The sequence below is a fragment of the Lutra lutra genome, chromosome 16 (assembly GCF_902655055.1).
Source record: "Lutra lutra chromosome 16, mLutLut1.2, whole genome shotgun sequence".
NCBI classification, from domain to species: Eukaryota; Metazoa; Chordata; class Mammalia; order Carnivora; family Mustelidae; genus Lutra; species Lutra lutra.
Window position 1 is genome coordinate 51,375,330 of NC_062293.1, and position 23,554 is coordinate 51,398,883.

Sequence of the window (23,554 nt, forward strand, 5' to 3'; positions counted from 1 at the left end):
TACTAGTACTTCAGGGACTTAAGAATCTAACTGGGCACCTGGGATGCTCAGCCGGTGAAGCATCTGCCTTCAGCTCAGGTCATGATCCCGGGGTCCTGGGAGTGAGTCCCGAGTTGGGTTGCCTGATCAGCGGGGTGCTGGCTTCTCCCTCTGCCTGCCACCCCCCCCAGCTTGTGCCATCTCTCTCTTTCAAATAAATTAAAAAAAAAAAAATCTAACTGCAGACAGGACATGGTATTCGGCTTTGTTTGGTCAGAGGCTTGCTTTGGCTTGGAAACTGACCCACGAGGCTCAGACTTTTCAGGAGAAATTGTAGAGCTTCAAAGCACACGCACATCTGGCTTGCAGCTCATTCTCTTACCCGTGAGGGAACAGAGGCAGTGGCACGAAGTCTCCAGAAGATCTATTTCACCTCTCTTCCGTGTGAAGCTTGGTAGGTTAAATGTGTTTCTGGGTGGGACTCCTGTTTTGAAAGATAACCATGTCTACAAGATAACAGCGTCTATACCTTCTGTGCTGCTTGTTTCTTCTTCACGAATAATAGGTCAGTCAGTTGCTTGTCAGAGACCTTTAGCTGTCGACAGGTTCCCATCACCTGACTAAGATAAATCGCCAGGAGGTGCTTGCACTGGAACACAAGACACAAACCTGTTAGACACGGGCAGGGCTGACACTGACCAGGACCGCTCGCCACACTTACTAGGGAGGGAGTAGGGCCCACACGTTACAGACTCACTGCCTAAAAAGTGCAGCTGAGGAGGACACGATGTGTTCCTTCTAGAAATCTGAGGGGATAAAGGAAGTTTTACTTTGCCTGTTGTTTTGGGACTGGCACAGGGTTTATAACCCACAGTGAGAAGCAAGACGGGCCCCTCATTTTCATCTTCCGCTCTGCTGCCTTCTTCCAGCCTTCAGAACGCTCTTGACGGCAATGCCGAACATTCCCTGACCTGCCGTGTCGCTCGGTGCTTCTCGCAGATGAGCTCATTGAAATCTGTCCGCCAGCCCACGAGGACAGGCCTCAGCCCCATTCTACCCACGCACCCAGTCTGTGGTCTGCTCCCTTCACTGCGCACTGCCCTGCGGGGGACCTGCTGGTGGGTGGTGGAACCCTCCCCTGTAGCAGCCTGGACACACCTCTGGGGACATGCGGGACCTTCTGTCACAGAACACGCTCAGCTTCAGATACTGAAGGGGCCCGAAGTTTGATCCTGTCCCTTCACCGGCGGAGCACAGCTATGACACACCAGCTGTGAAGCTGGTCTTTGAATGATGAGATGCGCAACCAGCCGCCCCCGTTCCCAGGATGTTTACCAGCTTAACAGTGAGAGAGAGAGGGGAAGCACGGAGCAGATACTGTAATTTTCCCTGGCAGGTCTTACAAAATAGCTACCTGCTCTCAGGTGGGTAGTGCTTTCTCCTCGGAAATAAGGAGTTACGGGAGTATATCTTGCTCCTGCTTGATGTTCTGGGCGCCTGTGAAGTGGGCAAAAGTCTCCACGTGCTCTCCTGCCTCGTGTGCGAGGCCGGCGTGGCTCACTGCCAGGCCGTCTGACGAGCAGTGGGAAAGAACACCTCATAGCTGCAGCAGGGGACACACAGACACGCCAATGACCAGTTTAGCTCCTGTTTTTATTGGGCTAATTCCCCAGAGCCAGCTTTCGAGATTACCTTGTTGCCCTCCCCAAAGCTTCATCTGTGACCTTTTAAATAAAAGACTTGGTAATGGATATAGATCTAAAAATGACCCTGCATTTTGGGGGGGCGGGTAATCCCAAAAGAGATGACTCTGCAAGCAAGGACAGTCAGCCATTTGTTTCGATACATGGTAAAAATTCCTGTTTTGGGGGCGCCTGGGTGGCTCAGTGGGTTGAGTGTCTGCCTTCAGCTCAGGTCATGATCTCGGGGTCCCGGGATCGAGCCCTGCACCGGGCTCCCGGCTCAGTGTGGAGCCTGCTTCCCCCTCTGCCCTTCAACCCAGCTTGTGTGTGCGCGCGCGCACGCTCTCTCTCTCTTCAGTAAGTAAATAAAATCTTAAATTAAAAAAATTCCTCTTGGGGCGCCTGGATGGCTCAGTGGGTTAAGCCGCTGCCTTCGGCTCAGGTCATGATCCCAGGTCCTGGGTTCGAGCCCCGCATCGGGCTTTCTGCTCAGCAGGAAGCCTGCTTCCTCCTCTCTCTCTCTGCCTGCCTCTCTGCCTACTTGTGATTTCTCTCTGTCAAATAAATAAATAAAATCTTTAAAAAAAAAAAAAATTCCTCTTTTGTACAACTCTTAAGCCACCCGGTAAGGGCCAAGAACTTGCTAATCTGCCCAGAGAGGGAAGAGCCTTCCCCTCCTCACCAGCAGGCTGTCACTCTTCCGCAGCACTGAGAAGGCAAAGGCAGGACACGAGCAGTAATGACAAGAAGCCAGACATGTGTATGTTTTACCAGAACTTCCAAGTACCTAGAAGGAAAAGGACAGATGAAATCAGACTCGGGAGAGGTGTGCTGGGAAATGGCTCCCTTCCCTTAAGTTTATCCATCTGAGGACTCCGGGTTGCCCTGCAAATCACGCTGGGAACTGCAGTAACGTCTGACCCAAAAGGGGAGACCCCACTTCCCTGTGTGCAGACTCGGGGCTCTGCTGTATGAAGATACAGCAAAACTGGAGTTTCAGACCAGCTAAACCTCCTGTACAAACGGCCTTAGTCCTCTCCCTAGCGGTTTAGAGAGCCCGCTCCATGGGCTGCCTGCAGAGAGGTGGAGGGACCCGTCCCCTCCCAACACTTTGCTGTTTCTTAACCTTTTGTATCTCACAGTAGGTGTGAGCGTTTCTAAAGCTTCCGCCACACACCCAAACCAAGTGTGAAAACCGGTGAGCAGTGCGGCAGGAAGACCGGTGTTCAGAAGAAGGAAAGGGCTCTTAAAAAACATTTGAGAGCAGGGAGAACAAACAAAGCAAAGAATCTTGCAAAAGGGATGACTCAGCGGCCAGGGTGGAGGTCTCTGAACCGAGGCAAGCCTGGAACTGCCGATTCACCAGGCAGGATGGAAGGAGGATGCAGATACTTGAGGGGCTGGTGAGAGGCCTAGTCCAGGAACAAACTACCTTGTTGGTAGTCGGGGGACAGAAGCAGACAGGCGTACAGGGAAATTATGATGTGTCTGTGGCATGAATGGACAAACCTTCTGGAGAAATCGCTCGTGGACATCTCTCCACCTCCAAGCAGCCCAAACCAAAAAGGTCCGGGACCTGAAATGTAAAATCAGTATCCAAGGAAGTAAAAACATCCTGAGGAGTATTTTACAATGACCTGCCACTTAGGAATTTAACCCACGGCTTTCAAATTAGTTTTAGGCTCTGAGATGGGCAGATTAAATGAAAAGGCCAGGACTCCCCCCAAAAAAAAAAAAAAAAAAAAAAAAAGTCAGCACTCCTGAAAATCTCCCCTCTTCCTCCCCAGCAAAGAATAAAGCCACTGGGAAGGCCGCAAGAGAAGACCAGAGCTCCAGCATTGTGTTTGTCAAAGTGATGACAGTCTGAAACCAGACTGTTTTCCACTTCATCCTGGGAAAAACCCAACATCCAGCAGTGATGTGAACAATTCTTGGGTCTCCGAACCATTACCAATAGATAAAATGTTAGATTCCTTCCTTTCCTCTACCTCTTCTCTCTAGGTGTAAATTTAAGCAGGCATTAGCCTCTGGAATTCTATAATGACTTGAATCATTGTCCAGCTTCTTCTTGCGGGTCTCCAGTCCTTCAGAACTCTCTGGACTGTGCAGAACCGGTGCCAGGCGACTTAGGGAGGGAGAGAGAGTCTACAGATGCTCCCGTGCCTGATCCTGTCAGGGGCTGGCTAAGACTAAAAGTACAATGTTCAACTACCTGAGGCAGTGAACACTGTCCAGAGATAGTAAATTGTGAATTTGCTTCTTCCTTATCTAGCCATCGGATGACTAATGAATCCAGTAATCAGCCAAAAATCTGAGTTAGAAATGATTACAACTGGAAATTGACCTCAGGGATCATCTAACTCAGTGGCTTCAGACTTGAATGGAAAAATGCCCTCCCCTCCCAGAACTGCCCCTGCTTCTGCCCCCACTTGTCCACTCACAGTCTGCAAGGTTTATCCCCAGAAGGAGAGAGCTTTTAAAAAAGAAACATCTGGGTAATAGGAAACAGAGGCCGTGAGTAGACTCGTAGGAGCCTCCCCTGGGGGAAGTAGGCTGTGGTTCCGGCGGCTTCTAAGGAGCACGACCCACCTGGACGGTCGTCCGCTCGCAAGCACAGTCTGTTTTACGGCTGCTGCCGGCCTCTCAGGAGCCATCCCAGTACTCAGCTGTATGATCTGTTGTGCCCTGTGCTCGGTGCCTCTGAGAGATCATACACTGCTGCCCTATTAAATACCGGCTGGCTGTGTGATCCGCTTTAGCCGGGAAGATGGGTGTAGCCACGCAGAAACGACAGACTGGCACCGACCACATCCTCCTCCTCTCTGCTGTGAGACCCACAATACTCCAGAGAAGGGCTGCTGCGCAGACGCGGATCGCTGAGTGAAGACGTTCTGAGTAGATGACAGCCAACTCGGAACCGACAGGAAGCATGACTGAGACATACAGCTTTGTTTCTGGAAGCCTTTGACATTTGGGAGTCATGGTTGCCCCCTCCTAACTTAGGCTCTCCTGACCGATGCATCCCTCTCTCTAGGTGACCCCAGAAAGTCTACAGACAAGCAACTCAGGTGACAACAGCAGTGACGACTTTGGAATAATTACTGCTGTATCTGGAAGACAGTAACAGTCCCGTAGCGTGACCTATGGGAAGATGACCAGTGGGGGGGGTCAGACAGTGTCTGACTCAACTTTTATCATCTCAGAGAACTTCTTACTTAAGCCAAATTCGGACTATCTTAGTGTACAATGAGACCATTAAGGTTAATTTGAGAGTGTATATGAGAGTTCTACAGCCTCATTTAATTCAAAGTCCAAGCTGAAAGTCACAGTACTAGGAAGTTTGCGTTTTTATGACGAATAAAGCAATGTAATAGAATACAGGATGGGAATGATGAAAGTTAAACAAGTGGCAATCTTGGGAGCAACAAAAAGTCAACAAGAATTGAATTATTTCAAATAAAACCTTTTAAGATTTTAACTAATGACTAGATCTTAGAACTGGAGGGCACTTAGAAGTCTGTTTGCACAGGTCAAGTGTTACGCTAATACTGGGATGAAGACAAAAAAAATCTGAAACTAAAAGATGGAAAAACTCAAGGGCCCTTCTTGTTCCAGGTATTTTAGCTCCCTAGAAACGCCAAATAAAAACACTAAGAAGTAAAATGGAAACACCTCGTCAGGTACAACATCGTTTAATAGCTTTGATTAGTAATCTGTTGAGTTCGCCCTGACAAAATTCTAACAGGTGGCTTCTTTTACGTAAATGCAGTGTTAACTCCGGCACTCAACATTAACTAACCCATTTTCCTTAATGAAGAAACGGATGAAGATTTTGCCAGATGGGTTAAGTTATGCTATAATGTGGAACAGCCAGCTAGTTCACTAAGCAAAGGTACCTATTTGCCCAAGGAGGCTTTCCTCCCTCTCTAGGAATTAATGGACATGGTCTCAGCTCTGAGAAGTTCATCATAAATAAACCAGAATCCAAATGCTGAAAAACTTCCTACTTCCTTGTTTTCAGCAAGACCTGGATGACATACTAGAGCTGATGGCTTCTTTACTCCTTCCAAGCCAGATACACACATACACAATTTTTTAAATATTTTATTTTCAAGTAATCTCTATACCCAATGTGGGCCTTGAACCTACAATCCCGAGATCAAGAGTCATGCCCTCTACCCACTGAGCCAGCCAGGTGCCCCCGGACTCAAAGTTTGGGGAGAACACTGCCCGTATTTTTATTTCATTCACAAGATTCCCCTCCCTCAATCCCACGACACTTACCCTTGTCTCATATAACTAGGCTGGGGTGCGGGGGAGTGGGAATGGGTTGGGGTGTGGCCCACTGTTTATAGATAGGCAGTGTGGAACAGCAGTTACAAACCCCAGCGGCTAGATGTGAGTTTACTTTTTGCATCTCAGTTTCCTGCAAGATAAATACCTACTTGGGCTTGGAGGGTTGTGGGGGGGGGATTATCAACAACACAAGGAAATCTGAGTCTCTCAGAGTCTGATAAGAGGCTATCACTTTACAGATCTACGCATATTAAATTCCAGAGGACAAAACTAAAGTCCAGGTAGACAATCTGCCTTGAGCAGCAGTTTTTGTTTTTTTTCTTAAAGAGAGAGATTACAAGTAGGCAGAGAGGCAGGCAGAGAGAGAGGGGAAAGCAGGCTCCCTGCTGTGCAGAGAGCCCGATGCGGGGCTCGATCCCAGGACCCTGAGATCACGACCCGAGCTGAAGGTAGAGGCTTAACCCACTGAGCCACCCAGGCGCCCCGAGCAGCAGTTTTGAAAGAACACTTCTGGTAGATGAATCTGAGCATGCAGAAGGACCTCAAAATGCATTCTGGCTTTTGCTTGTAGGCAAGAGATAAGGAACAAGGTGGAAGTGTCAACACAGTTTTTGGGAGTAAAGTGCCTGTTATCAAACACAAGGAAGCAAAAATCAACTCCATGCCATTCGACTTGAGAAAACAGCTTCTCCGTGTCATTGCCAGTTCCATACATTGCTACCAGGTAGGGTTAAGAGGTCTTAGTTAGCTTATCTTCATTACTAATACACTGATTTTCTGAAGTTGGGTCATTTGCTTTTCAATAGCCAGGAAATACTGGGATTCCTGAAAACATTTGGTAGTCAGGGGTGTTTCCTTATTGAGCTGATCCCCACCTCTAGATTTCTACCTGGTAAACACGCCTCCCACTGGGTGATGAGATTAAGGTGACGGACTGTCGGTCCACGAGGTCCAAAGCCTGGACTGCCGATGAGCCGAAGATGAACTTCAGCCTGGGAAACAAGGAGGTTTTCACGTTAGACGCCCACTCTCACAGTCACCAGAGGAACTTAACACAAGGAATCACCTTTGGCATTTTTTATTTATTTATTTATTTATTTATTTATTTAAAAAAAGATTATTTATTTATTTATTTGACAGACAGAGATCACAGGTAGGCAGAGGCAGGCAGAGAGAGAGAGGGGGAAGCAGGCTCCCCGCTGAGCAGAGAGCCCGATGTGGGGCTCGATCCCAGGACCCTGGGATCATGACCTGAGCAGAAGGCAGAGGCTTTAACCCACTGAGCAACCCAGGCGCCCCACCTTTGGCATTTTTTAAAAAAAAATTCATTTTAATTTGGGAAAAAAAGAATACAGCAAAAACCCATGTAACGTTAAACCCCCTAGAATGTTAACATGTTTACAGAAAAAGCCCTGTTTACACATTATACTGCTTCCTGTTCTTCCCAATTAACTTTCACCCGAGGTGACTGCATGCACTGGTTTCCTTCCTGCTAATGTTTTTCTATTGTATTTGACAAAGTACTGAATATGTATACACAGCACATGCGCATACACGTACTTGCGTGTGATCTTGTTTCGTAAGTTTTAGAACACAAAAAAGATATATTGTAGGCTTTTTTTGGCAACTTGGTTTTTCCTATTCAGTATGCTTCTGAAAATGATGCATGTTGACATACATATTTTTTAATTTAATTTCTGAGTAACATTCCACTGTGTGTACATGTAGTTTATTTTTTAAGTACGCTGATAGGCAATTCCGTTTCTGTGCTACATTATAAATAATACTCAGTTATCCCTGTACATGTCCCTAATGCACTTAGGTGGGAATTCTTCCTGCTTATATTAGACTTGCTGAGCCCTAGGATGTGTGCATTTTTCATCTTTTAAAAAAAAATATTTTATTTATTTATTTGACAGACAGAGATCACAAGTAGGCAGAGAGACAGAGAGAGAGGGGGAAGCAGGCTCCCTGCTGAGCAGAGAGCCTGATGCAGGGCTCCATTGCAGGACCCAGGGATCATGACCTGAGCCGAAGGCAGAGGCTTTAACCCACTGAGCCAGCCAGGCGCCCCCATTTTTCAGCTTTCATAGGTGTTGCTAATAGCTTTCCACAGTGGGAACTGCAGTCCCACCAGCAGCACTTCATGAGTTTGAGTTTCCCCACATCCTAACCAATACGAGTATTATCAGACTTTCATGCTGAGCATCTGATGGGTAGTCATTTGTACTTTTTGTATTAGTAATAAAGGCTATCCACCTTTAAATGACAGATCAGAAAAAATTCCCCCAAAATGTGGGAAAATTCTTAGGTGAGAAAGATTGGGTACAAAATTAGGTATTCAGAAACTCTCATTCATGTTTAAAAAAAAAATTTTTTTTTAAGATTATTTATGTGACAGACAGCAAGAGAGGGAACACAAGTACGGGGAGTGGGAGAGGGAGAAGCAGGCCTCCTGCTGAGCAGGGAGCCCCCCCTCGGGGCTCGATCCCAGGACCCTGAGATTATGACGTGAGCTGAAGGCAGACGCTTAACAACTAAGCCACCCAGGCGCCCCATGTTAAAAATTTTTTTTTAAGAAAATCCATGATCTCTGGGACGCCTGGGTGGCTCAGTTGGTTAGGCGGCTGCCTTCAGCTCAGGTCGTGATCCCAGTGTCCTGGGATCGAGTCCCACATTGGGCTCCCTGCTCAGCAGGGAGCCTGCTTCTCCCTCTGCCTCTGCCTGCCTCTCTGTCTGCCTGTGCTCACTCTCTCTGACAAATAAATAAATAAAATCTTAAAAAAAAAAAGTTTAAAAAAAAATCCATGATCTCAAAATAAAACATTTAAAAAAAAAAGGCAAACACAAACTGTAACAGTGATTATCACTGGGTGGTATGATTGTTGATGCTTTTCATGTTTTCTTTATCTTCCAAGAACATTTTTTTTTTGTATTTTATTTATTTGAGAGAGAAAGCATGAGTGAGAGGCAGAGGGAGAAGCAGGCTCCCTGCTGAGGAGGGAGCCTAATGCAGGATTCAATCCCAGGATCCTGAGATCCTGACCCAAGCCGAAGGCCGATATTTAACTGACTGAGCCACCAGGTGCCCCAACCAAGAACATTTTTTTTTTTTATGAGCAGGAGTTATTTTTATAAACTGGAAAATAAAATGGATGAGTTGAACTAAAATAGAAGTTAATGTTTTAAACAACTCATGTGATCTGACACAAAACATGAAGATAGAGCTACTATCTTCAAGATTAAAATGTTCAAATTCTTCATTTTCCAACAATCTAGTCTCTTGATACAACAAACTAGTAGAATGGGAAGAATTTTAAATTTTTTCATTAAAACATGAAGATTATCTATGGGCAAAGAAAAATAAAATTTGTCATAACTTTATCAATTAATCATGGTTAACTTTAAAAATGAATCTAGTAAGAATTTTTATACCTGTCTTTGTAACTTTATATTTTATGGTGAACACCCTCCTGAGTATTTTTTTATTCACTCTTAATGGTTACAAAGAGTTCCACTATAGAGATAAATTATCTTGCTTCTCCCCAAACTCTGTGTTTAGATAATTAGAGTTTCTTAAATCTAATGTGAATCACTAGACTGTTTCCAGGTGGGTCTGTTTTCGTTTTTGCTACCATAAGCAATACTGGATGAATATACTCACTGTAAAATCTTGATGAACATGCATGAGCACTTCTTTGGGATACACTCTTATAAATGGAATTTGTAAACCAAAGAACATGTGCATGTTTTAAAGCTCCATGGCCTGCGGCCAGATTAGTTTCCAGTTGACACTTCTACCAAGAGGTTATCAATTACCCTTTTCTCCATGTTCTTGGCAACATGTGGGACATTCTTTTTTTTTTTTTTTTAAAGATTTTATTTATTTGAGAGAAAGAGAGAGAGTGAGAGTGCATCTGCAGGAGGGAGGGGCAGAGGGAGAAGCAGGCTCCCTGCTCAGCAGAGAGCCCAATGTGGGACTCTATCCCAGGAGTCTGGGATCATGTCCTGAGCCGAAGGCAGACGCTTAACCCACTGAGCCACCCAGGTGCCCCCATCTGGGACATTCTTACCGACATCTTTTTTGTGGTAGCCAGTTTTAAAGATGGGAAGTTGTGTCATTATTTTAATTTGTATATTTATGATCACTAGGAAGATTTACCCTTTTCCCCAAAGTTTTTGCTAATTTACATTTTTATTATTTGCCTATTTTCTTTGTTTTAAAAGTAATTTATTTTCTAATAATAATCGCTATAAAAAATTTAGTAGAGAAATGTTAAAACCTTTTGTAAACCTGGGACGCCTGGGTGGCTCAGTTGGTTAAGCGGCTGCCTTCGGCTTAGGTCATGATCCCAGCGTCCTGGGATCGAGTCCCACATCGGGCTCCTTGCTCGGCGGGGAGCCTGCTTCTCCCTCTGCCTCTGCCTGCCATTCTGTCTGCCTGTGCTTGCTCTCTCTCCCTCTCTCTCTGACAAATAAATAAAAAATCTTAAAAAAAAAACAAAAACCTTTTGTAAACCTAAATTCTCTTTTCTTTCCTCTAAAATCATCACTGGCATAGGTTGGTGTATATCTTTCTAAACTATTAAACATTAAGTGTACAAATGCATACACAATTAAATGTTACTCATTCCTAGGTAGCTTTCACTTTTTTGTTGTAGCTATATTTTTGAACTTTGTGTATGAGGGAAAATAATTTTTAATCTCTGTAATAAAAAACCTTTATTCTCTTGGATTTTAAACATTTCTATCATCTACAAATAATGGTAACTCTTTCCTTACAGATAGGCATGCTTTTAATTTCTTTTTCATGTGTCAGTATAACAACTACAACTACTAAAACAATGTTTTTTTGTTGTTGTTTTTTAAAGATTTGTTTATTTATGAGAGAGAGAGAGAGTGCTCGCATGTGAGCAGGACGAGGGGCAGATGGAGAGGGAGACAAGCAGACTCCCCACCAAGTGGGGAGCCCAATGTGGGCTCAATCCCAGGACTCCAGGATCATGACGCAATCTGAAATCAAGAGTCAGATGCTGAGCCAGGCACCCCTACTTCAACAATGTTAAAAAAAAGGGGGGGGCAAATAGGACAACACAAGAATACCTTGTATTATCAAGAATAGTATTGGCTTTGGACAGATTTTTAACAATGTCAAGAAAACATTGTTCTTAGTAAGAGTACTTTTATTTTTTTTTTTATTTTTTTATTTTTTTAAAGATTTTATTTATTTATTTGACAGATAGAAATCACAAGTAGGCGGAGAGGCAGGCAGAGAGAGAGAGGAGGAGGCAGGCTCCCCGCTGAGCAGAGAGCCCGATGTGGGGCTCGATCCCAGGACACTGGGACCATGACCTGAGCCGAAGGCAGAGGCTTTAACCCACTGAGCCACCCAGGCGCCCGTAAGAGTACTTTTAAAAGTAAAGAGTTGGGGGCACCTGGGTGGCTCAGTGGGTTAAGCCGCTGCCTTCGGCTCAGGTCATGATCTCAGAGTCCTGGGATCGAGCCCCTCATCGGGCTCTCTGCTCAGCGGGGAGCCTGCTTCCTCCTCTCTCTCTGCCTGCCTCTCTGCCTGCTTGTGATCTCTCTGTCAAATAAATAAATAAAATCTTTAAAAAAAAAAAAAAAAAAGTAAAGAGTTGGTGGGGCGCCTGGGTGGCTCAGTGGGTTGAGCCTCTGCCTTCGGCTAGGGTTGGGATCTTGGGGTCCTGGGATCGAGCCCCGCATTGGGCTCTCTGCTCAGCGGGGAGCCTGCTTCCCCTTCTCTCTGCCTGCCTCTCTGTCTACTTGTGATCTCTGTCAAATAAATAAATAAAGTCTTTAAAAAAATTTTCTTAAAGAGTTGGTGTTGAAAGGATCTGGCTTTTAAAACACATTAATGGTGGGTGCCTGGGTGGCTCAGTTGGTTGGGTATCTGCCTTCGGTTCAGGTCATGATCCCAGGGTCTTGGGACATCCCTCATTGGGCTCCTTGCTCAGCAAGGAGCCTGCTGGTCCCTCTGCCTGACTCTCCCCCAACTTGTGCACCATCTCTCGTGCACAAGATAAATAAAATCTTAAGAACAAAACACATTAATGGTTGGGGCATCTGGGTGGCTCAGTTGGTTAAGCATTCGACTCCTGATTTTGGCTCAGGTCATGATCTCAGAGTGGTGGAATCCAGCCCTTTGTCAGACTCTGGACCCAGTAAGGAGTCTGCTTGGGATTCTCTTTCTCCCTCTCTCTGCCCCTCCCCCAGCTTTCTAAATAAGTAAATAAATAAATAAGAATCTTAAAAAAAAATTAAATAGAACACGTTAATGGTTAAAAAAAAAAACCCCAATTATAACAGGATATATACTTACGATAACAGATGCTCGTCAGGAACTGTAAAACATGAATGGGAAGAAAGTTAATCATGTTAAACCAGTGGCCATAGACACAAAAATCATTAAAAGTCTATAACCAAAAAGATTTTTGTGTAAGATGGTGAATTAAGTCTATGCATCTAACTTTACTCCTTCCAAATACCCCACTAAACAATAATAAAAGTATTTTTCTCTAAAACCATAAGCTCCTCAGGATGAAAGGGCAGGCAGAAACAGCTAAGATATACTGGAAAATAATTTACAAGACCCGAGGAAACTGAATCCTAAGCTAGCAATGGAGAGAGCCAAACAACAATAAGCTCATTTATGCTCCAAAGTCCACTACCTTCTTTCCCCTAAAACCCTCAGAAATTGGTGACACCAGATAGCTTTGGAGGTGGAGATGAAGCTGGGGGCAGGGGGAGCATGGCTAAAATAACACAAACTTTTAAAGTAAGTTTAAGGAGATAGAAGGTAGTGATATAATGCTTTCAGATGTCTGAAGAAATATTATTTCCAACATATAATTCAATACCTAGCCAAGCTATCATTTAAGGGTGAGGTTGGAAAAAATGTTTTAGACATGTAAAGCTTCAAAAAGTATACCTCATGTACTCTTCTTCAGGAAGGTACTAGAACTACTAAGAACATCTCAGTCATCTGAACATATGTGATGGAGATTTATTTATTTTTTTTAAAAGATTTTATCTATTTATTTGACAGAGAGAGAGATCACAAGTAGTCAGAGAGAGAGGGGGTAAGCAGGCTCCCTGCCAAGCAGAGAGCCCAATGTGGGGCTCGAACCCAGGACCCTGAGATCACGACCTGAGCCGAAGACAGAGGCTTAACCCACTGAGCCACCCAGGTGCCCCTGCAGTAGAGATTTAGAATACGGGTAAAGAATTTGAAATTGAATTAGGGATACATACATAGACATCTAAAAAAACCCGGAGGGGTGGGGTGGAAGGGGAGGCATAGGGTGGCTGGATGATGGACATTGAGGAGGGTATGTGCTATGGTGAGTGCTGTGAATTGCATTAAGACTGATGATTCAGGGCCGCCTGGGTGGTTCAGTGGGTTAAAGCCTCTGCCTTCGGCTTAGGTCATGATCTCAGGGTCCTGGGATGGAGTACCCCATTGGGTCTCTGCTTGGCAGGGAGCCTGCTTCCCCCTCTCTCTCTGCCTGCCTCTCTGCCTACTTGTGATCTCTGTCTGTCAAATAAATAAATAAAAAATCTTAAAAAAAAAGAGACTGATGATTCACAGTCCTGTACCCCTGAAGCAAATAATACATTATGCATATATTTTTAAAAAAGAAAACTAAAACACATACACACACAACCAGAACAGTTGTTAATTCTTGGGAAAACAAAAAGTTATGCAGGAAAGGAAAAGTAAACATAGCTTCCCACGTGGCCCAGCTGTGATTTGCTATCACATCATCATACAAGCGTAAACTCAGAATCTCAATCTAAAAATATTATCACCGAAGGATAGGGATCAGGAATAGTGTATCACTATGTACAACAAATATTTTAAAATAACAGGACACGGTTCTGCTGGAAATAAACACGAATCAATGGCCGTGGTCCCTCTGCCTGAGCCATGAGCTAAGAGTGTCGCAGTGTATGGATTAACCCATCCAGACAGAGCCTACTTTTGGCAACCACTGTTTCAGCTAACAAGACTCTTTTCTTCCCCCATCCTTTTTGGGGATCTGAACATATTTGAATACGTGGCTGGCCTAATCTTTTAAACATATATATATATACTATGCTTGTGTCAGTATGGATTACTTTTCTCAATCCTTTAAACACGGGACCTCTTGAGGTCCTTTTAAAACAGTCCTTTTAAAACAAAAGCTATCCAAGTGAAAAAGCGGCAGTTTTGAGGTCTGCACTGCTATTAAGTGGCCGTTTTTTACAGTGATTGAGTATTTCTAACTGGTCGATGCGTTTTGATTAGAATTATCATCTAAAATCACCTGGGTGATTTTCGTAAGCAACAGTCACAGAGCATCCTCTGCTGGTCAGAGGAAAAAAAAAAAAACAGGTACTCTCACAATATCCCTATTTACTCCAATCTTTGCGTATGCGTTTGCGTTTCGTGCTTCTGAAATATTTATCTGGCGTACACAGTGCACGCGAAGATTAATGTTAAAGTTAAGATTTTGAGGGGGGAGAAAAAGACCGCAGGCAAGCTTAAAAATTCAAAACTTCGCCTCCCTTCCCATCTCTTGAGCCCTCCTGGTCCGAGGCCCCTTCTCACGGGTCTCGCGGCAGCGCCCAGCCCTTCTCTCCCTGGGGCCCCGCCCGCCTGCTGGGACCACTGCCTGCTCCCTACACAAATCTGGCTTTCCTTTTCCTTTTCTTTTCTTTTCTTTTTTTTTTTACGAACTGGGGTTTGGGAATAGAGCCATAGGAGAAAAAAGCCCGGAGAGGCCGGGACGAAGAGAGCGGGGTCAGCGCGCCCAACCCGGCGCCCCGCAGGCCCAGCGAACTCCGCCCCTCGCCTCCCCACGGGTTTGGCCAGGTCCACCGCCCACAGCGCAGCTACGCACGCCCTCCGGCCCGTACTTCGCGCGTTTTCCTGCACCGCCGCGGCCATTTCGCTCAGGAGCTCCTCGACGACAGCGGGCAACGTGGCTCCTGGCAAGGCGACGGCCATGGCGTCCCAGGTACTTAGCCTCCCGGGAAAGCCCAGCAGGTGCGAGGCTCCGAGGGCTCTGGGGAGAATTCCCGCCGTCGGCCGGGGGCGGGGCAAGGCTCAGGGTCGTCGGCGCGCGTCACGCGCATGCGGGCAGCCACGACGCCGCCTCCTCCCGTCTCGCGGCCCGACCAATCCGGCGGGCGCTCGGCGTTGGGGGCGGGCCGCCCTGGGACCCGGCCGGGCCTGCAGTGCGCCGAGGACGCCGCGGGAGCATGTACCGGCTCCTGAGCCCGAGCCTGGGCCGAGGCCTCCTGCGGGCCGCGGGGCGGCGGTGCCGGACCTGCTCGGCGCGCCTGCTCCCGGGGCCCGCTGGGGGCCGGGCGCCTGAGGTGGCGGTGCCGGCAATCCGAGTCGCGCCGCGCGGCGGAGGCCCGGGCCTGCTGCCGCTGCTGGCAGGTGAGGGGCGCGGGCCGGGCGGGGCCGGCCGGGCGGGGACCGGGGCGCAGGCCGGGCCCGGTGACCTCAGACCCCTTCTCGCAGCGCTCGCCTGGTTCTCGAGGCCCGCTGCGGCAGATGAGCAGGAGGAGCGGCAGGGAGCGGGCGGGGCCGCCGCCGAGGGTGCGGCGGACGAGACCGAGGCCGAGATCATCCAGCTGCTGAAGAGAGCCAAGGTGAGGCGGCCTTTGCGAGCGGGGCCCGTTCGTTGGCCCTGCGGGTACGCAGCGCTCGCTCCAGCTTCCCGAACGCTGGATGGGGGGCTCCGGGGGTAGAATTGCCGGGAATTCGATGGGTCATGGTTGGGGGTGGGGGGGGGGCGGTGTTGGCATCCATCCAGGCTTGTCAGACTCCAGAGCCTGCAGGCAGACCGCTGCAGTCCCCAGTGCAGATGGAGGGGGCACCACGGGCTTCGCTTTTTTATCCAAGCAAAATGAGCGGAAATGTAGTTGCTTTTGTCAGGGAGCCAGCCGGACCGAAGGGAGAATCGGGCGTCGAGAATCGGGCACGTATGTGGCGTCCAGAAAATGCACCTGAGTGTTGCTTGTGCACGGTTTGGTTCTGTTCTTTCTCTAAAGCCTTCCTCTTCTCCACGTTCTTTTCTATTTTGTCGTCCTCAGGTTATCTCCTGCCTGCCATCGGGCTCGCTGCCGCCTCGGTGCTAACGACATCAAATTTATATTCCCCTGCTGCAGTGTGCTACTGACATGCCCTCTCCAGTTCGAGGCCTCACCTGCCTCTCACACCTGACTGTTGATCTCAAAAGCCTCCCCAGCACGTTCCTTCACCATCTTCTCCTTGCCACTGTCTACCAGTTTTTGCCTCTGGAAACCTCCTACTCAGTCTTAAAACTTGCGGGTACCTCTCAGTACCCTTCCAGCCCAGCAACAGTTACTCTTGCCACCAAAATCAGAGTATTTCTGGAATCCATCTGCCTTTTTCTTTGTGTCCTCTGCTGTCATCCTGGCCACATTGTCACAGCCTGCCGTCTGGTAGTTTTGCCTGCCCTGTTGCCCCACTCTCCATGCAGCAGTGAGAAACGTAAACTGGGGGCCGCCTGGTGGCTCTGTCCGTTAAGTCTCGAACTCCTGGTTTCAGCTCAGGTCATGATCTTTGGATTGTGAGCTCGAACCCCACTTCCAGCTCCCTACTCCATGGGGAGTCTGCTTGAGAACCCCCCCACCCCCGGCCACGTGCACACTCTCTAAAAATAAACAAATCTTTAAAAAATTTTTAAGTCAAAAAACCAAAAATGTAAATTGGATCATACCACTTCTTCGCCTAAACACTTTTGAGTGACTTCCCGCTGTATTTATGATAAAATCCAAACTTCTTATCGTGGCTTGCACGACCCTGCCTGACCTACCCCACCCCTGCCTTGTCCACCCATTTAGCAATAATTCTCTGGCTCGCCGGGTCTGCCCTTCACATGTGTTTCCTTTCATCTCTTGAATGGTTCTGGAAAATCCTTCTCTTCAGCCTGCTGGGCCTTTGTTCATCCCCTGCTCTCTGGGTCATTTTCCCCCATGATTCCTGGTTGACTCTCATCCTTCCTGCCTCAGTATAACTGTCACTTCCTCGGAGGGCTTCTCTGTCTCGCCTTTAGAGGGGGGCCCCTTATTGTTATTCCCATTGCTTTCCTTCATAGTTTATATCATTAGTTATAATTAAGTTTATTTGTCCTGTAGGATTACCTTCAGTCTGTAGGAGGGGAAAAAAGATGCCAGACAAGCAACTTCCTTAGAAAACAGGGTGCAGTAAATTATTCACGTTCCTGTTGTCTGCATTTGTTGGCCAGAACTTTGTCGTGTGGCTGCAAATACATAGCTGCAAAGGAAGAGGACCTCCCTGTCACCGTTGTAGACCTAAAGCCTGGTGCACAGCTGGAATTCAGTACATATTTGACGAATGAGCGGATAGCTGTCTTCTGTGTATTGGGATGTATGGCCGTACCCACTTCTGTGTGGTAGCACATATATCTGCTTTCTTTACATTTCGTTTTCTATCCCTTTCTTTGTTTTCTCTTTTCAGTTGAGCATCATGAAAGATGAGCCAGAAGAGGCTGAGCTGATTTTACATGACGCTCTTCGTCTTGCCTATCAGAGTGATAACAAGAAGGCCATCACTTACACTTACGATTTGGTAACTCTTCTAGCCAGTCTGAGCCACTGATGGTGAAGGGTGGATGTAAGAGAAGGGTTGTTCGTTCTCCTGATATACCCTCCTGACCTTCAGGGTGTTGTGAAGCTCTTTGGGTTTTGTTTTTACTACGTTTTCTTTTGGTTTCGATTTTTATTATATGACCCTTAGGTACTAACATTTTATTATCTGTCACTTACATGAAGTTTAAATCTCAGGCCAAAAATAAATGTCATTAGTATTTGTTTTTTCCAGTGATGAATGGATCCATAGTTGGTTTTTCATCCGCAAAGATTGTGCAACTATTTACACTCACACAATTGCTGTCCTTCGATTTTCGCAAATTAGTTAAATACCTTTTTCTTGGAACTTTTTTTTTTTCTTATTCAGAGGGTAAAAGCAAAAGGGAGTCATAGCTTAGAAGTTTTGAAATAAGAATGCAGTGCTCTAAACTGAAAAACAATTTGTAATTTGCTTTCAGATGGCCAACTTAGCATTTATACGGGGTCAGCTTGAAAATGTAAGTAAATCACTTTGTGGTATTTTGAGTTTGTGAAGGACTAGCTTCAAGGGAACTCTTTATTAGGAAGGATACAAGCTCAGCTGCTGTAAAAAGGAGACCCCAAAATAGAGTGACTCCAACAAGAGGGTGTATTTCTTTTAATGCATTATTCCAGAGGTAGTGGTGCACTGAAGAACGGTAGGTACCTCTGTTCCATGAAGTGGTCCACAACCTTGACTTCCTTGTAAGCTATGTTCTTGTCCGCATGGGTGAGCTGGCTCACCCCTAGCCTCCAGGAAGGGGCAGGCAGGCAGCTTCCTTATAAAATAGGATTTAAAAATTGTTCACGTTCCTTCTACTTGCACCCCATGGCCAAGACTTCATCATATGACCGTACTAATTGCAAAGGAGGCTGACCTGTAAAAAAAAAACCTGAACAGATGTTGTAACTAAAAGGATGGGAGAGTGAATAATTAGGGGATAGCTTGCAGCTTCTGCCACAGTAGCTTTAGATGAAAAGTTAATATATTTTTTCCTTTTTTTTTTTTTAAAGATTTTATTTATTTATTTGACAGAGATCACAAGTAGGCAAAGAGGCAGGCAGAGAGAGAGGAAGGGAAGCAGGCTCCCCACTGAGTAGAGGGCCCGATGCGGAGCTCGATCCCAGAACCCTGGGATCGCGACCCGAGCCAAAGGCAGAGGCCTTAACCCATTGAGCCACCCAGGCACCCCTAGATGAAAAGCTAATTTCTGAAGTTGGTTTCTACTTCTCACAGGGTAGTTTTTACGGTTCCCAGAGGAGGTAGGGTCGTGGTGTTTTTATCTGTTTTCACATCACAAGGATATTTTTCTCTGCATATGAGTGTGTATGTTGTTCTACAAGGGGATGTTGCATCAGACTAGTACTTGGAATCCAGGGTCCCAAGTAAAAGAAAAATCTTTTCCTTATGCTTCTAGGCAGAAAAACTTTTTAAAGCAACAATGAGTTACCTGCTTGGAGGGGGCATGCAACAGGTAAGGACGTTGCCTAGGATTGGGCCCTAGCGGAAGAGGTTTTCAAAACAGTTTTGCTTCCTGAAAACTCCACTCAGCCCCCAACATGTGCTTTGGTGAAAAAAGGTGGATTTTTTTTTCCCCCTCTTGGCCCTGTATAAACTACCAGTCTTTCATTCATGCAAAACGCGGTTGCTGAGAAGTTCAGTTGCCTAATTCTTCCAGAAGGATAAAGACTAAAGCTTTTAGGCTAAAGTCAGTCTAGATGTTGATCAGAAATTATCCATGTGGAAATTGAGCTTCTGTGAATTTTCTTCATTTCCTTTTTCCTAACAGGAAGACAATGCAATAATTGAAATCTCTCTAAAGCTGGCCAGTATCTATGCTGCTCAGAATAGGTAAGTAGAGTCAGAATCTAGGTGTGGCAGCAGCCAGGGAGTTGGGCTATGGGCAGAGAACTTTCTAGGATATTGTATCATTTTCGTTTAGTTTCCAGTTATCTGGGTCTCAAAAAAACTGGGTATCGCACTCAAAGTGTTCCCCCCACCCCATCCTTGAAGTCTTTAGTCTTCTAGTTTTTGCCCTGCTGTTTCCAGTAGCCTGCTGAGTGGGGCAGACAGCCCTCACTCCTTTGGCCACACCGGGACAAAGCTAATCAACTTTTCGGTTCCTGCTTGAACTGGGAAGGAAGGTTATAGTTAGAACTAGTTTAGCTCTTCCTAGAAGAGGAGGGAGCAGTGTAAAAGCCATTGGGGTAATGTACTTTGAAGGAACCATTTTTTGAATATAAGTATCAACAAACCAGGAGGGTAGATACATAGTTGGGTGATGAGGGACTTGATGTGGGAGTGTCTCAGTGGCGTCCAGCGGGCAGTGTTTTTAAAGCATGTAAAGGCGATCAGGTGACAAGTTTTAAGAAGGGGAAATACCTCGGAGTAGGGGAGTGAGCTCTGGATATGTAAGATGGAAAATTGGTCTTAATGTAAAAGTATTAGGTGAATCTAAATTCTTGTAAAGAAGAATCTTCTGCTACATGGAAAAGGCTTTAGGAAAGAATTTGGATATGTGCTCATGGTCCCAGGAACACCGATGAGTGAGGCCTGGTGCCTTTCATTCTCTTAAGGTGGGGTTCAAAGAAGAAATAACCTAGAGTGTAAGCAAAGAACTTCTAGAGAGTTATGTATCTTGGAGGGCATTTGTGGGAGGACCTGAGAATAGCTTTTAGGTTTTCAGTGTTGTGGTAGTTGCGCACCAGAGGTATGGAATGATATCAGACCTGATGCTGTAACAGGAGTGCTCGTTGAGGCCAGGGTTCCTGGCTCTGGTCCCTGCTGCCCTGGTCACCAGCTCCTTCTCTGTCAGCGGAATCTGCTTGTTGCCTGCATGTGCATGGACACTAGGTGGGCTAGGACTTCGGAGGGTCTTTTGATTTCAAGTCTCTTGTGGAGCTTTGAGGTTGGCCCGTGCTGGGGAGCATCGCAGCTCGGATCAGTCTCTCTTGGAGGAGTCCTAGAACTGGAGGTCGATGGGGTATGAATTGGAATAAAAAGAAGGCCGAAGCTAATCCCAGTGGAGAGTAAGACGAATTCATGGTCTCGGACAAGTGGAAGTAGTGGCCCCTGATAATTGGTCTATTGGTTACTCTGTACTCTTGTCAAAAGTATTTTTTCATTTAGAGAATGGAATATATGTAACTAGACTTGGGGCTTAGGAAGGCTGATAGTAGTAAGGGAATTATTTCTAGACATTTTGCTCTGACTAGAAACATCTAGTGGGCAGCCTCCCCCAGCTCCTAGTCCTGGCCGGATAGGGTCCCTCCTGCCAAAGTTTGGTCTGAAGAAGCTTCTGTTCTGGGAACAGAGTACAGCAGTGGGGTCATCGGTTCTCCCTGGCAAAGCACTAGAGGAGAAGGGGTGAGCTTTGGAGTGCCCGTCTGCTAAGAAACCAGAGCCATCACCGAAGATGAGAACCAGGGCTGAACTTCTGGATGCAGAAGGAATTTCTGTTGTGTCCATGCATCTCTTTCTAGAAACCGATGGTTGACGCTTGTTCTCTCCGGAGTCCATCTGCCTAATGTTTAGGTGTCCTCTCCATTTGGTTGAGGGTCCCGGGCTGGATTCAGGCTCAGTACCTTCTAGTGCCATAGTCAGGAATTCCATGTATATAAAAGAAGCTTCTAGTAAAGACCTAACAGGTTGGGAAGCTAATACACAAAGCTAATAAACCTGTTCAGAACTTGCACGAGATCAGTAGTTAGCATCCTTAGGGCAGGTGGCCTGAGCCTCTGTTCATATTAGCATTACTTTGAGTGAGTGTAAGGCCTTCCCAAATGGAGAGACAAACTCATGGTGGAAGCTACTGGTTCTGTCATTTATTAAGATGACAGCAGCATTCTCAGCGTTTTGGGTCTTAAGCTAGGTTAAATGGGTGACTAAAAACTTCTACAAAATGGCAGACTCAGACTCCTTGGAAACTTCAAGCAGCATTCCCCCTCCCCATCTCACATTTCCTGTATTGCTAATGCTCACACCCAAGCCGGAAAATGCGAATGAAAGAGGAGTTTGTGAAAAGGTGAACAGCCGACTGCTGATCTTTGCTTTACAGACAGGAATTTGCTCTTGCTGGCTATGAATTCTGCATTTCAACTCTAGAGGAAAAAATTGAAAGAGAAAAGGAATTAGCGGAAGACGTTTTGTCAGGTAGGGAAACCTGACTGTTTTCTGGACGTTGCTTTTTGCCTCGGAGCTTTAACGCTGTAATAGAGGGACGCGTACGTGCATCGGGGGAGGGCAAGTTACCCATTTGGGGAATTAAGTGGCTTTTTTTAAGATCTCAGCAGAAGGTTTGAAATGAGATGTTTTATTTAATTAATTGGACCACTGATTGCTTTTTTAACCCTTTGGTGACATGTTCATAATTTACTTGTTGACTTGTATATAATCTCTGGAAAATTGGGGAGCAGAAATGGAAGGTCTTTTTCTTTTCTCTTGGCTCAACTACCAGTCACAATGCTACTTAATTACATTTTGGTCCTGGAAAGGTGAAGAGAAGCTCTGGGTTTTTTGGTTTATTTGTTTGTTTTTTGGATGCCTGAGTGGCTCAGTCAGTTAAGCATCTGCTTTTGGCTCAGGTCCTGATCCCAGAGTCCTGGGGTCGAGTCCCACATTTGGCTTCTTGCTCAGTGGGGAGCCTACTTCTCCCTCTGCCTGCCGGCCCCCCTGCTTGTGCGTTTGTGCGCTCTCGCTCTCTCTCTCTCTCTCTCTGACAAATAAATAAAATCTTTGAAAAAAATCATTAAAAAAAAAGATTTTATTTATTTATTTGAGAGACGGTGAGAGAGCGAGGTAGAGTACAAGCAGGGAGGAGAAAGAGAAGCAGACTCCTGCTGAGCAGGGAACCTGATGCGGGGCTCGATCCCGGGACCCTGGGACCATGACCCAAGCCAAAAGCAGACGTTTAACCAACTGAGCCACCGGGGCGCCCCGAGAAACTCAGGTTTTTGTAGTTCATCCTCATGATGAAGGGAAGAGCCTACAGAATGCTGTTAGGAACAGAATGGGATGGGCAGGATGCTATCAGGTTGGGTTTTTTTTTTTTTTAAATATGATTTTATTTGTTAATTTGACAAAAGTAGGCAGAGAGGCAGGCAGAGAGAGAGGAAGGGAAGCAGGCTTCCCGCTGAGCAGAGAGCCCGATGTGGGGCTTGATCACAGGACCCTGGGATCGTGACCTGAGCTGAAGGCAGAGGCTTAACCCACTGAGCCACCCAGGCACCCCTCTATCACGTTTCTTAATATGGTGTGAAATATTGGCAATTGTCAGATTCAAAGTTCTTTTGGTAATGCTTACTTCCCATGTACTCTGTGCCGAGAACTAGTGAGATGCTGGAGAAACAGTGGTCAGCCCTTGTCCCAAAAGCAGTACATATGACTTCAAAGAGTTATCTGTACTCTCTTGTCTTCAGTTCTCTCTCTCTCCCTTTTCTTTTTTTAGGATTTTTTTTTTTTTTTTTTTTTTTTTTTTTTTTTTTTAAATTTTAGAGAGCGCCAGGGTCGGGGGTAGAGGGAGAGGGAGAGAGAGTCTCAAGTAGACCCCGTGCTGAGCCCAGAGCCTGATGCTGGGCTCAATCTCCTGACCCTGAGATCACGACTTGAGCTGAAACCAAGGTTCACATGCTTAACCAGCTGTGCTGCCCAGGCTCCCCTTTTCCAATCCTCTCTTGAGCATAAACGGGGCTTTCTCTTCCATCACTCTGCTGAGGCTGCCTTTATCAAGGTCACGAGTTCTCAGTCCTTATCTTACCTGCTCTGCTTACTAGCAGCTCTGACTCAGGTATTGGAAACACTTTATTCACTTGGCTTCTGGAACCTCTACACTCACCTTCCCCTTTGCTACCTCTAAAGTTAGCAGACCTTGAGGCTCACACCCTAGGAGATAAATTTAGTCCTATACCTTTATTTATTTTTAATTTTCTTT

The 23,554-nt window shown here is 46.2% G+C and overlaps 2 protein-coding genes across 3 annotated transcripts in view; one reads left to right on the top strand and one right to left on the bottom strand.

Moving 5' to 3' along the window:
* Window positions 1–200: 200 nt before the first annotated feature.
* Window positions 201–15,082, bottom strand: ZSWIM7 (zinc finger SWIM-type containing 7). 2 transcript variants are annotated; one of them, XR_007123586.1, is made up of 6 exons: window positions 14,877–15,082; window positions 12,298–12,319; window positions 6,847–6,949; window positions 2,344–2,448; window positions 388–628; window positions 201–356 (listed from the first exon to the last, which is right to left on the bottom strand). XR_007123586.1 is itself a non-coding variant. In XM_047709206.1 (5 exons), the coding sequence occupies exons 1-5, from the start codon at window positions 14,965–14,967 to the stop codon at window positions 503–505; spliced, it is 447 nt and encodes a 148-aa protein (XP_047565162.1). In that variant the 5' UTR covers window positions 14,968–15,082; the 3' UTR covers window positions 201–502. The 2 variants fall into 2 exon arrangements, 1 of the variants encoding a protein (XP_047565162.1); XM_047709206.1 differs by having other exon boundaries at window positions 201–628.
* Window positions 15,083–15,156: 74 nt separating this feature from the next.
* Window positions 15,157–23,554, top strand: part of TTC19 (tetratricopeptide repeat domain 19) — a 31,306-nt gene continuing 22,908 nt past the window's right edge. Inside the window, 7 exon segments of the mRNA XM_047709205.1 lie at window positions 15,157–15,405; window positions 15,490–15,620; window positions 17,476–17,586; window positions 18,065–18,103; window positions 19,043–19,099; window positions 19,415–19,476; window positions 21,683–21,777. Coding sequence (XP_047565161.1) covers window positions 15,222–15,405; window positions 15,490–15,620; window positions 17,476–17,586; window positions 18,065–18,103; window positions 19,043–19,099; window positions 19,415–19,476; window positions 21,683–21,777 — 679 coding nt within the window. The 5' untranslated portion in view covers window positions 15,157–15,221.